The following is a 12,878-nucleotide window of genomic DNA, read 5'->3' on the forward strand; positions in this document are numbered from 1 at the left end:
CTACTTTGGTGCCAAGGAGCCTCTTGGGAATTCTTTGTGGGGTAGGTTTCAAGACAGGGTTTCTTCTTCTTCTTCTTTTTTTTTAATTTCCCCTTACACTTATTTAAAGAGAGAGAGAGAGAGAGAGAGAGAGAGGGAGGGAGGGAGGGAGGGAGGGAGGGAGGGAGAGAGAGAGAGAGAGAGAGAGGCAGAGACAGAGACATACATGTACAGATTTTTAAAAGCATTTTGGCATAAAACTATATGAATATATTTTTGTCAGTACTTGATTTTTTTAAAGGTTTGATAGTATGCATTGAAATCTTACTAGTTACCATAACCATAAAGTACATGTAAAACAAAATGTAACATGGAAATAGTCAAATTTTTCTTGGCGTGTAAAGATTAAACATGATTTTTAAATACCAAAAATTGTCACAAGGCTATCTTCTTAGTTCTTGAGTTATTAATGATTTAAGGTCTAGGTGTACCTCACTCTGCGTGGGTGCTATACACTTCTTTTTTACCTAAGAAGGACTGAGGCTTCCACTTTTTAGTGCCCCCCCCTTTGAGCTTCATATTATCTGTGAGTTCTTTCTTGGGTATTCAGAGCTTTCTGGGGCTAGTATCCAATTATCAGTGACTGCATATTATGTCTGTTCTTTTGTCATTGGGTTATTTCACTCAGGATGATATTCTCTAGATACATCCATTTTCCTAGAAATTTCATAAAGTCATTGTTTTTAGTAGCTGAGTGGTACTCCTGAAGGACCAGACCCTCAGGTCGGGAATCCTCTGACCCTCAAATGGAGGGTTCCTCCATTGTGTAAATATGCCACCATTTTTTGTATCCATTCATCTACTGAAGGACATCTGGGTTCTTTCCAGCTTCTGGCTATTATAAATAAGGCTGCTATGAACATGGTGGAGCATGTGTTCTTATTGTATGTTGGAGTATCTCTTGGGCATATGCCCAGGAGTGGAATAGCTGTGTCCTCAGGTAGGACTATGTCCAATTTTCTGAGGAACCGCCACACTGATTTCCAGAGTGGTTGTACCAGCTTATAACCCCACCAACAGTGGAGGAGTGCTCCTCTTTCTCTGCATCCTCGCCAGCATCTGCTGCAAGACAGGGTTTCTTTTTGTAGCCCTGGCTGCCCTGGAAATCACTCTTATAGACCTCGAAGTACTGGGATCAAAGCTGTGTACCACTACTATCCTGCTCTTCTGGGACATTCCTAACAGCTTTATAGCCAGAGTCTAACAGTGGTGGAGGGAGAAAAGATAGTGATGTGTTTGAAAAGTGGACAGAAAGACACAAGAAGTCTCTCTTTTAACCAAGTTCCCTGTACTTTTCCTTAGTGTATATTTTAATATTAAAAATATAAATATATACCAATTTAACAGTTCTCATAGGAAAAGTATCATTAAATATGGAATCACATGCCTGTAGGCTGTTAGCACATTTCCAGAATTCATTATTTTGGATATATCAATAGATGTTGATTAAATGAATACATAATAGGACTCGATGGCTTAATCAATTATATTAGCTCATCTACAGAAAAACTCTATTAGCAACAAAAACATTTTGAGTTCTAAAAATCAGGGATCACAGATGCAGTAGACTGTGAGGATTACGTAAGATTACTGATGTAACTTTATGCTTTCATGAGAGGTCATTTCAGCCTGTTTATCCTGAATTTATGTCAGGTCACACTGTGAGTAAGGGATGTAAGACTAAGCGACACTGTGATTCAATTACGGTGGCCCACAGAGCAATGTCTTCTAAAGCACAGTAGTGTCATCCTTTCCTACAGTCTGAGGATAGTCTCTTAGTCATCTTATCTTGAAGAAGAAAAGAGGCTGTCTTTCAAGTAGCAACTATCTGAGTATTAAGCACATCACATCAGTCAACTCCACACAACTGACCAGAAAACAGCAAGCTATCAACTGATAGCATTTGGATACGGGCATTTCATTGTACTCACACCAAAGTTGGAGGCCGCAAAACGATCAGATGCAGAGACGTTAGTGGAGGCAGTTGTGTGAGCATAATAGGCATTGATATTGGCCAGCAAGGTGCTCATCACGGCTGGCACGCCAGGACACATGTACTTGGATGACAAACACGCAAAGTGCCTAAAAAACAGAATCGTCGTTCTCAAAGGCTCTTCACAGACTGCAGCAGTAGCCAAGTATGAACCCAATTAAAAGTTTGTGGAGGTGCAGCCAGGTCAGTCAGCTCCCTCTGCTTACGTGGAATAGATTCTTGTGTGCGTTGCTATGGCAACATCACCAGTTGACATTTCTCCCAGTAGGCAAGAATTTCTTTTATAGGAGTGCTGGTAGATTCCACAGAGAAATGTTTTCCCTACAGTTTAGTGTGCTCTTTGCTGACTCTCGGGGTAATCTAGGTCAGCTTGTTAGTTATCTGGTCCTGTGTCTTTGTATACCCACTCATACCTCTTTCCTTTCCTAACCATCATCTTGATGGGTAAAGAGGCATTCCTGAGATGCTGGCAAACATATTCCCTTTCCAATGTATGTTTTTTTGCCTTGGGGCACAGACACACTCCACCCAGCTCAAAAAGAAGTATGAAATCATTGCGCTTTATGCCTACTAAACGCCTGTCTGCTATGTCCTGTGCTTCATTAGCTACCCGAAGTATTAGTAGCTGGTTCCCAGGACCCCAGGGAGCCTCACGTCATGGCCTGATATATGGACTCGATGCCGTAGCGCATGGCAAATTCATCCACAATTTCTTGGGCTGTCTCGTCGAAGTACACCTTCCATGCATCATCCCCCCGAGCCTCTGGGATCCAGACTCCTCCACTGCCCTGAACGTCTGTGAGGTAGTGGAAAAGATTCTGCAGAACACAGAGCAGAGAGAAAGGTGGGTTACGAGCACATCACAACTAAAAATTTCGTAGAAAATTTTCTGTCATGTCACTGCTCAGTTCTTCCAGTGAAAGAAAAGAACAGTCTGGTCCCTCACACACCTGCCAACCTCACTTATGGTTAAAAGCCCATCCCTGCTTTCCAGCCCTCCACTCTCAAAGTGTTGCTCACCTCATGGAGACATGTATATTGCACATGGTATGGGGCTACCTTCTCCTCTCCCTTGATCTCCACGTTGATTTGCAGTCGGATAGCCCCCGATACGGCTGACTTGTCTGTTCTCTTCTCTACAAAGGAAAAGAGACTTGGGATTTCACAGCAATGCAATTATCTATAGCTGGCTAACCCAAGGGGGGAAGATAGCACAAAGCCAAGTGGCCACATAGACTACAAATAACTAAGAGGAAGGGCAGGAGTGGTCAGAGACTTATAGGGATTAGGGATTAGGATGAAGACTGAAAGATCTGAAACATGAGGGCTATCCAAGCTAGAATGAGTTTTAGCCACTGACATTCTGTTTTCCACCCATCAATGTCAGCACTAAAAGTAGGACAGATAGGTCTGTACAGCGGTATGATCTGGAGCTTGGTGATTTGGTAGATTTCCTAGAGCTCTCTGAACGGTCTCCACAGTAACATTTTATGGTTCAGTTTCCTTACCCAGATTGTACCAGACATCCATCTCTCCACTCAGTGTTCGAACTTCAATGATAGTTTGGCCAAGGAAATCATCCGACTCTCGCTTTAGCCGCTGCTTTACTCTGGATTTGATGTCATCATCCTCATCCCATACACGTACCTTAATTCGATCTGAAGAGTTGTGGCACTCACTGTGCAAGGAGCGGGTGGAGATTAGGTTGGGCAGACCTAGCAGCATCACTACCACCTCGAGTGTCCACCCCTAAAAGGCCACTAACTACACTTGAAAGAGAAAGAGAAATTCAGCAGACTGTGGCACTCAAGTTCCAAATGAATTAGCCTATCCAAGCAAAAGGCTTTCAGTCCTTGGATGGGAAGGGAATGAGTAGTGATGGTCAATTCTGGCTTCTTATATACAGCTAACTATGTCAGCCATTATACCACAGGGCTCCAGGAAGAGCTGCTGGTTCCTTCTTCAGAGTCCACAACATAAAGCCACAAGGTGCTACATGACTCGCAGGGTCATCAGGTCATATCTGCTTAGCTTTCTAATTCCCCCATGCACCTAACTCTGGGCTTATGAACTTCTATCACTCTTTGCTCAATGGCTCTCTCTTCTGTGGTGTTTTTGCTTTGGAGAAGATAAGGTCTCCCATCTTTCTCTCCTCCCCATAGGTCCCTCACCTCAAACCAGAACTAAGCAGAAAGTGTTGCTTGTTTCCATCTATTTTTATATATTTCCACATCTAAGATACTTCCATTAAAATACTATACATAACTACTCTTCTTGAAAAACAATGGGTAAATCAACAATGAGCTTCTGGAGAACAGACACGGTCTGTCACTCATTCTTGGACACACAGTATCATATAAAGTAAAGCATCTTCCATAGGACAGGACGAATTATTTGCCTATAACTAGTGACAGATGATGATCATACGCCAGTTCTTTAAAAGTAGCCACATGAGAGTAGTCAGCAGGAACTATTCAGACTGTCAGACAAATGGGTGCTTCCCCCAGTAGCTGTGGTCCTTTTCCGTGTGAATGTGAGGGCTTGGGGAGTCACAGAGCCTGCTCTCTATTACAGCTATCCTGATGCTCAGCAGGTTCAGAGCCAAAGTCCTCATCTTACACCTTGGGAGTAGGGATGTGAGACAAGGCCATCTGGCAACTCCAGACTTTCATCCACGTTCTAGGCTTCAGTGAAATAGTCGAAAGAGAGGCAAGGAAAAGGAAATGGAGGAATATGCTGGGACAGCAAAAAAAAGAAAAACTCCTCCAGACCCAAGATTTCCATCTTCCAGTCCTAATTATCCACTTACAGGCCCAAGGGCATTCTCGCCTCAACCCCGAGAAATCTTAACACTTGCTAGGCAGGCTAGGAAGAAGTTTCAGGGTAGGAAGATCTTTCCAGTGCTAGAAAAAGTACTGGCCATAAACTGACCTCATTAATACAGCATCTGGGTAAACAACCAAATCTATAAGAAGAAACCCAAAGAAAGTATGGCTGTTGCCCAGTGAAGCACGCCAGAATCTCCAGTCTTAGAGCCCAAGCCAGAAAAGTGGGTTTTAATACCACTTATAAAATATGCATATTTCCAGAAAGGTCAGTCCTATGTACCCACCCCGCTGTGACTTACAAATGAAACTTCTCCTCCCAAACAGGATTCAAATTTCCAAAAATGGTCTTGGTGCGCTTCTTGGTTTTCCCAACTTGCACAGTCACATAAGGGTCACTGGATCCTGTCTTGTCTTTGGCTTGTAGACCCTGGGCACAAACCACTGCAGCCCACGAACAAATCGAAAGGTTTAGAGTACATTTCAAGGTTAACTCAGAAGCCCCCATAGGGCTAATCACAGTCTCTGCAACTTAGAGAAGCCTTCCTATGTGTGCGCAGCAAACCTAACCTCACTTGTCCATATCTACCCTTAGCCCCAGGCTACCAGCCTCTTCCTCAAGCTTAAACCAAGAATCCCATCTCCTCCACTTGAGTCTTTTCTTGCCAATGACTGCTCCACTGGTCCTTAACCCTCTAATGTGAACATGCTTCAGCCCCACACATCTTACCAACAAGTCACTGGTGACCATTCCCTGGTCTCCTCCCCCCACAGCTTTTAATCGAGTGTGTGCTGTCAGGCAGTTAGGCTGTCCTTGCACTATGGTTCCTATTGTTTGCCAGTACTTGCCTCTTCTGGGACCTAGTCTAATGGGGCGGGGTGAAGAATGACAGGAGATTCTCTCTTCCCCTCAGTTATAGCTTCTTTCTCAACCCCTTGTTCCCTCTTGAGATGAGCCTCCTCTCAGGCTTTCCCCACCTTTTAGAGGTCTCCCTAGGCCCTCACTTGGCTTGTTTACCGGTGATGGTGATTTTGGCTGACCACTTGGAGGTGCCGTCCAGGACACTCTGCTTCACTGTTTTCATCTGCTGCACATGGGCAACTTTGCTCACGGTGAACACATCCCGGATAACCTCAAAGATCTCTGGTTTATTCCGTTCTCTGATCTTCATACGGTCCTTCATGGCCATGATGATGTTCTGAGTCCGGTCCTCAGCTCCATGCTTAGAGCTCTTTTCAGCAGCCCCTGAAGGATGGCCCGGAAAGCAGAGCTAAGCAACAGTAAGGTCAGGAGGAGTGAGAAGCTTAAGGGTACTGTGAGTTCTCTATGAAAGGCTGTCGGTGGGGCTGCGACCAGGCCAGAGGAATTGAGAGTGCAATTTCAAGGGCAGCAAACTCTTGATAGTGATGGTGGAGTTCATTATATTATTCTGTTTAGAGAAATGTTGGAAGAGGTTCCATTGAGTCCCCAAAGTCAAAATATCACCAAAGGGTGTCTCAGACACCATGGAGCAATGGTAGGTGACCATGACAATGCTTCCAATCTCATCTGTCACGCATGATACAAATCCTAGAAGTGCCACAGAACTCAGCTGGGTTCTGCTTTATGGTCCTAGTGCTTTTAATGTCAGCAAACAGTGTAGTATGATTTAAAAATATATATATATAATCTTTGCTACCAGACATGGGTTTAGGTCGTATCTCTACCACTCCTAGCTTTGTGAACCACTTTTTCTCTATGAAGAAACACAGATTTTTATCTCTTAGAATTTTTGTTTTCCTTTTTTTTTTTTCAGGGGCGGGGGAACAGGGTCCCTCTGTGTCTCTATGTAGCCTTAATTGTCTTAGACCAGGATGACCTTGAATCCACAGAGGTCTGCCTGCCTCTGTCTCCCAAGTGCTGAATTTAAGGTGCCACCACACCTGGCAGGATTATAACAGACATTTTTTCAACATAAACAATGATGTCTACTATTCCTGATGTATAGCTGATGTTCTGGAAGCAAATGAATCCCGCAAGAGACTCTAGTTCCATAGAATGCTATAGAAAGTTCTAAGGATCTTCCCTAAAAGAGCTTCAGAGACTGCTGTAAGATGCACTGTTTGGAAAGGCACCTTATTTTCTGAGGAGTAGAGATGCTCAGAAGAGAGCAAAAGAGAAAACCCAGCACCACTGCTCTTTGCTCACGCTTTGTTACAAAGGTCCTGTCGCCCCTGCCCCAGCCCTCCTCCCATGGGCACTCACGTTGTAGGCAATCAGCATTCAGCAGGTCCTGGCACTTCTCATGGCACTTGACTCCACACTCGCTGCAGCGCATGCCTTGCCGAGCAAGGCCCCAGAGCAAGCCTTCACACTCGTAGCAATAGGTAGGTGTAGTGGCAGACCAGACCTCAAAGTTGTGGGGTGTGGTACACGAGATGGGGTAGATTAAGGCCTGCAGAGTTTTCTTATACACATGGGATTTCTGAAAGACACATGCCCCATCACAGACCAACCAGAGACTGTATTAGAAAGCACTGAGACCCCATGGGACAGTCAGGTCCATGGTTTCTTCTCTGGTGGTGGATAACACATCCTAGCCTGGAGCAACCTAGAGCTTGCCTGGCACAGAAAAGGCTACACTAGAATGTGCTTCTAGTCATTCATGTGTACCCATTGTTGAGTCTGAGCATTCATTTCATTCACTCTAGGGAAACAAAGGGTAATGGGCTCACTATAAAACCCAAGATGCCCCAATATGGACTCTTATTTCTTCATATTGTAGAAAACTGAGACCAGACACTATCTTGGCAACTATATACCAGAATTCATAGTATGCCTACAGAGATGACCAATCCTGAGGCTAGCAGAGTCACAAATGTCCACGAGTCACTTACCAGTTCTTCATCCTTGAGAGAGGTACGTGTGGCCATAGCAGATGTAATCCCTGCTTTCCGTGACTGGACCAGTGACTGTGAGAAAGAGTTGCCTGTCAACCCTGGATACCACAAAAGACCACAAGGTCCCGGGAAGGCAGATTCAGTTCCCAAAGCCACTTGACTATAACTGACACCATTCTATTTTTGCTGTCACTAGACACCACTCTTGGGTAACAGGTAATATAGTGTCAGATAAAGATGTAAAAGTCTAGGTCCTCAAGGGACTGTTCTACCAATGTTAGAATAGTACTTCCTCTAGAATAACCACCACCCAAAGGGCTTTCCTCTTATCCTTAGGTTGTCTTATTCCATAGACATCAAAGGAAAAATGGAATTATAGTAAGAAATAGGTCACAAGATTAATATTCTCTGTCTCTCTCTCTCTCTCTCTCTCTCTCATACACACACACACACACACACACACACACACACACACACACACATTATCAGAGTCATTTATATATAAAAACTGCTCATCTTGACCCCTATGCCCAGGTACCACCCCACACATAGTCCAAAGGCCAAAAGCCCAAATAAATGGCATTTGACAGTAAAAGGGGGACAGTGGAGGCTAGACAGGATAGAGAGTAAAGTGCAAGAACTGGGGCTGTCCTGTTAGCAAGTGCAGAGGAACCCCATGTTTCTGCCAAGTCCAAGTTTTAAAGGTGGCCCCTATTAGACACATGGTTTCATTAAGGCAGCAAACATTGGACAGGCAGATCTTATTTGAGTCTAAGCAAAAACATCAGCTGGGAGGGGCCCAAATAATTCATGGATGAGAACTTTTAAGAGGATGGGGAAGGGCTCTGAATGCACTCACCATAGCCTGTGTAGAGGAGAGCAAAGAAAGGAACAACATGGTGTTAAAGTCCACTAAGGGCACAAAAGCTTTCAGAGGCATCTGAGTGGTTCTCTCTTCTAGCTTATCACAGGGAACATGCTCTAATCACTCTGCCTCTATCTATTAAAAACTGTGTCCAACCCAGAGAACTGCCCAAGACCCAGGCTGAGTGCCTGCTCTAAGGACAAATATGTCTCAAAGTGAAAGCGGGCAGGGGTAAATGACAGAGGAGGGAAGCAAGACATGATCCAGACTTACTTGTGGAGAAGGAGGGCCTACAGAGAAAAGAGTAAGGTGAAAGCTGAGGAAAGAATAAGAGAAAGAAGGTGCAGACACAGAACAAGAAATGAAAAGAAAGAAATGACAAGGGGAGGGAAGTGACAGAGGTTGCTGGGAGGAAACGAGAACACGGGAAAGTAAAGGGGTGGACAGGAAAACCAGAATGCACAGAACAGGGAGAAATGAGAGTAACAGGAGCAGAAAATGGGAAAGAAATGAGGATCCAGGTCTTGTTGAACCGTCATACCTTATATCTGGCTCTAAGAGCTCAGAGGCCCTAGGAAAGCTTGGTCCCATTCTATTCCTTCCCACTTGCAGGCTATGAACACTTTTTCACACTGCTCCTACTTTAGAAAGCACAGCCAATAGGAGATTTTGGTCATCCTGGAAGTCCCAAGAGCACCTTGAACTCCTAAGCCTGATGCAATTCAGTTGCACAAATATTTTATCATTGCTTCTCAGTGTCTTAGGTTAACAGACACAGTCTATAGAACTTATACTTTTGGAAGAGGCTTTAATTTGGCCTCTAGGAAGGATCAAGCTCCAGTTAAGCATATTACACACCAAGCTCAGTACTCTAAGAGTACTCGGTACTCTAAGGGCTACAGGCTAGAGTCAGGTTCCATTTTAAGTTATCAAAGAAGGTTGCCAAGCTACTAGAGAAGTTAAGATGCCTGGTTTAAGACATCTGAGTTCAGTGTTGAGGGTATACGCCACCAAAATGCTAGGAACTTGGCACACTGAAGAACCCAGGACTCTGACTTGGGAGTAAGTTAGAGCTATGACCCACTGAAACTGTCATTAAGTAACAGTGGCTCTGAAACGACTGACTCTGAGCCTGAGAGCTTGCCAAGACCTAGTGGGGTGCACACCCAAAGACTACTGCCTCAGCTAATGCCACTATCCTGACTCACCAGGTCACTGACAAGTGGCAGTGGCTTCTTTCTTCGTAGATCTGGCATGCTGTCGATGCCGTAGAGCCCTCCGGCTGGCCTAGGAGAGAAGCGAACATTAGAATCTCGTCTGGCCTCGAGCCACTGGCAGGTTCTGTGTTTGCCTATCCTTACTCTCCTCTGCTCAGAGGATGGTGAACTAACCTCCATGTACCTTTGACAGGAAAGGGAAGGCGGTAAGTGAAAAAAGGAAAGGCAAGGGATCCATCTGGAATCTTCTTCTTGTCTCTCAGTGATTCCTGCCATCTTAGGAAAGGCCTGAGAGTTCTTTTAACTCACTAAAATGGTTCAAGGCATTTTTGTTGATTTGAAGATGGTTATACTCCAGAAGGCAAGGTGGGAACTGGTGACCACGAGAGCTTTCTCTCCACATAAGTAGTCTTGAACAGTCTAGGCTACAACAGAGCCCATAAGGTGGCTCTACCAGCTTGCCAGCTGCCTAGGTAAGCAAGACTACTAAGAAATGACGTGTTGAAGGAGGCGTTCATCTAACCACGAGAGAATCATTGGTCTGCCTACTTGAGTCTTCTGACACAAAAGATCCCCGGGGCTAGATAAGCCCCATAACTCAGCAGAGGCTGAGGGGTAAATCAGGAGACTTAGGAAGCCTCAGGGGTGGGGGTAAGAAGAAACAGCAAAGGGATTCTAAGAGTCTAGATCAGTCCTAGATACCTATCAATAGAGACCAGAGAAGAATGACAGCAAAAGCAACTGAAGATCTTTGTTGTTGCCTAATTTTATTAACAGCATACACCTTTAAAAAGAACAAGCAAACAAGACAGAGCATGCTTCCAAAGGAGTATCAGGCTTCTGTGGTATAGCCAGGACTCTGGCTGCAGTTCTGCCAGCTCCCTAGTCCTCCGACAATATTCTATCCTCTCCGAGTCTCCGTTTGTCTGTGTCACTTCCACAAAATGAGGTTGAGTTAAAATGGGAAAGGGAGTTTCTACTCTTGACGGCTGAATTATTAACTTTAATGAAGACAAATAAATCATCCCCAAAACAAACTTTATGTACTTGGCTTTGTTTTGGGACAGGGTCTCACTACTTTATCCAGGCTGGCCTTGAATTCACTATTTAGCTGGCTCAGGGTGGCCATAAACTAACAGCCTTCCTGCTTCAAAGTGTTGAGCCTTCAGATGCATACCAGCATACTCAAGTAATTACTTACTTACTTTTAGTAAGAACAATGGGCTAGAGATATTGAGTAACCAGATTGCACATAATAACTGGTCTAAAGATAGAAGCCCCCCCCCCCATATCAGATAGAGGTCTAATATCCAAGGTATACAAAGAACTCAAGAAGCTAGACACCAGAGAATCAAACAACTCTATTAAAAAATGGGGTACAGAGCTAAACAAAAAGTTCTCAATTGAGGAATATCAAATGGCTGAGAAGCATCTAAGGAAGTGCCATCAGTAGCCATTAAGGAAATGCAAATCAAAACAACCCTGAGATTCCACCTCACACCAGTCAGAATGGCTAAGATCAAAAATTCAGATGACAGCAGATGCTGGCGAGGATGCAGAGAAAGAGGAACAGTTCTCCACTGTTGATGGGGTTGTAAACTGGTACTACCACTCTGGAAATCAGTCTGGTGATTCCTCAGAAAATTGGACATAGTACTACCTGAAGACCCAGTTATTCTACTTCTGGGCATATACCCCAGAGACGCTCCAACATACAACAAAGACACATGCACCACAATGTTCATAGCAGCCCTATTTATAATAGCCAGGAGCTGGAAAGAACCCAGATGTCCTTCAGTAGATGAATGGATACAAAAACTGTGGTATATTTACACAATGGAGTACTACTCAGCTATCAGAAGCAATGGTTTTATGAAATTCTTAAGAAAATGGATACATCTAGAGAATATCATCCTAAGTGAGATACCCAGTCACAAAAGAACAGATATAATATGCAGTCACTGATAATTGGATACTAACCCCAGAAAGCTCAGAACACCCCAGAAACAACAAACAGACTATATGAAGTTCAAGAAAAAACAAAGGCCAAAAAATAAAAAAGAAAAAAAAAGAAAAAGAAAATGAAAAACCATTATGTTTAATCTTTACACACCAAGAAAACTTTGACTAATTCCAGGTTACATCTTGTTTTACATGTACTTTATGCTCATTGTAACTAGTAAGATCTTAATGCACACTATCAAACCTTTAAAAAAACCAAGTACTGACAAAAATGTATTTGTATACTTTTATGCAAAAATGCTTAAAATCTGTACATTTATCTTTGTTTTATAAAATAAAGTTGTTCAATTAAAAAATTTTTTTAAAATTTTAAAAAATTTATAATTCTTCCTGGGGACATTTAAAGAAAAAAAAGAAGCCCAGAAGAATAAGTAATTGTGCCCATGATAGAGGAAAGGAAGGAAGGCACTAATGGGTTAAGACCAGGAGCTGGCGCAATCGAGTCAACATACAAGACGTCTAGTAAACTACCTGCACACAGGCAGTGCACTTCGTTTTAGAGACATTGCTACACTTAGGAAGCACAGAAAGGAAAACAAGAGGAGAGTCTTTTGAAAAGCCTTGCGTCTTATTTTAAAACAAATTTGGAAATGTTCTACTGGCATGTATACATTTTCTAATTGTTTGAAAAAGGAACCTAAAGTTCACCAAAGGATCAACTGGTGACAGGGACTCACAGTGAATTCTAACAACTACAATATGCTCTGGTTAAGTCAAGAGGTTTTGCAACAAATTATTTTTTGAAAGAGATGGAAAGGACTGGGTTTTTCAAACAATTTGCCTTGACCAAAGAAGACAAAGGTATTTGAAAAATGTAGATAACTCTATGGTCTGGTATTCTTTCCTGGCTAGAGCATAAGGAGGCAACTGAGAAGTGTGACGTCAGAAGCCTTTATAGGGCAACAGAAAAAAGGAAAGCTGGGGAGCTCAATGGGCAGCGTATGGGAGAGCGATGCCTTGAGGACACTCTCAAGAACAACAGTCAGTTATGGGCGGCAGCCAAGCTTTAAAATTGCTCTGGTACAATCACATGGATC

At 43.5% G+C, this 12,878-nt stretch overlaps 1 protein-coding gene across 3 annotated transcripts in view; it reads right to left on the bottom strand.

The window, feature by feature from the left end:
- Positions 1 to 12,878, bottom strand: part of UNC13B (unc-13 homolog B) — a gene marked incomplete at its 5' end in the record, with an annotated part of 98,616 nt that overhangs the window by 18,925 nt on the left and 66,813 nt on the right. For all 3 annotated transcript variants that reach the window (XM_080940369.1, XM_080940368.1, XM_080940367.1), the window contains 9 exons: positions 1,971 to 2,121; positions 2,687 to 2,850; positions 3,053 to 3,168; positions 3,541 to 3,710; positions 5,160 to 5,301; positions 5,876 to 6,103; positions 7,103 to 7,322; positions 7,735 to 7,809; positions 9,811 to 9,889. In XM_080940369.1, the coding sequence (XP_080796495.1) occupies positions 1,971 to 2,121; positions 2,687 to 2,850; positions 3,053 to 3,168; positions 3,541 to 3,710; positions 5,160 to 5,301; positions 5,876 to 6,103; positions 7,103 to 7,322; positions 7,735 to 7,809; positions 9,811 to 9,889 (1,345 nt within the window). The remainder of the gene's footprint in view (positions 1 to 1,970; positions 2,122 to 2,686; positions 2,851 to 3,052; positions 3,169 to 3,540; positions 3,711 to 5,159; positions 5,302 to 5,875; positions 6,104 to 7,102; positions 7,323 to 7,734; positions 7,810 to 9,810; positions 9,890 to 12,878) is intronic.

Source organism: Micromys minutus (genome assembly GCF_963924665.1).
Source record: "Micromys minutus genome assembly, chromosome: 28".
Taxonomy (NCBI): Eukaryota; Metazoa; Chordata; class Mammalia; order Rodentia; family Muridae; genus Micromys; species Micromys minutus.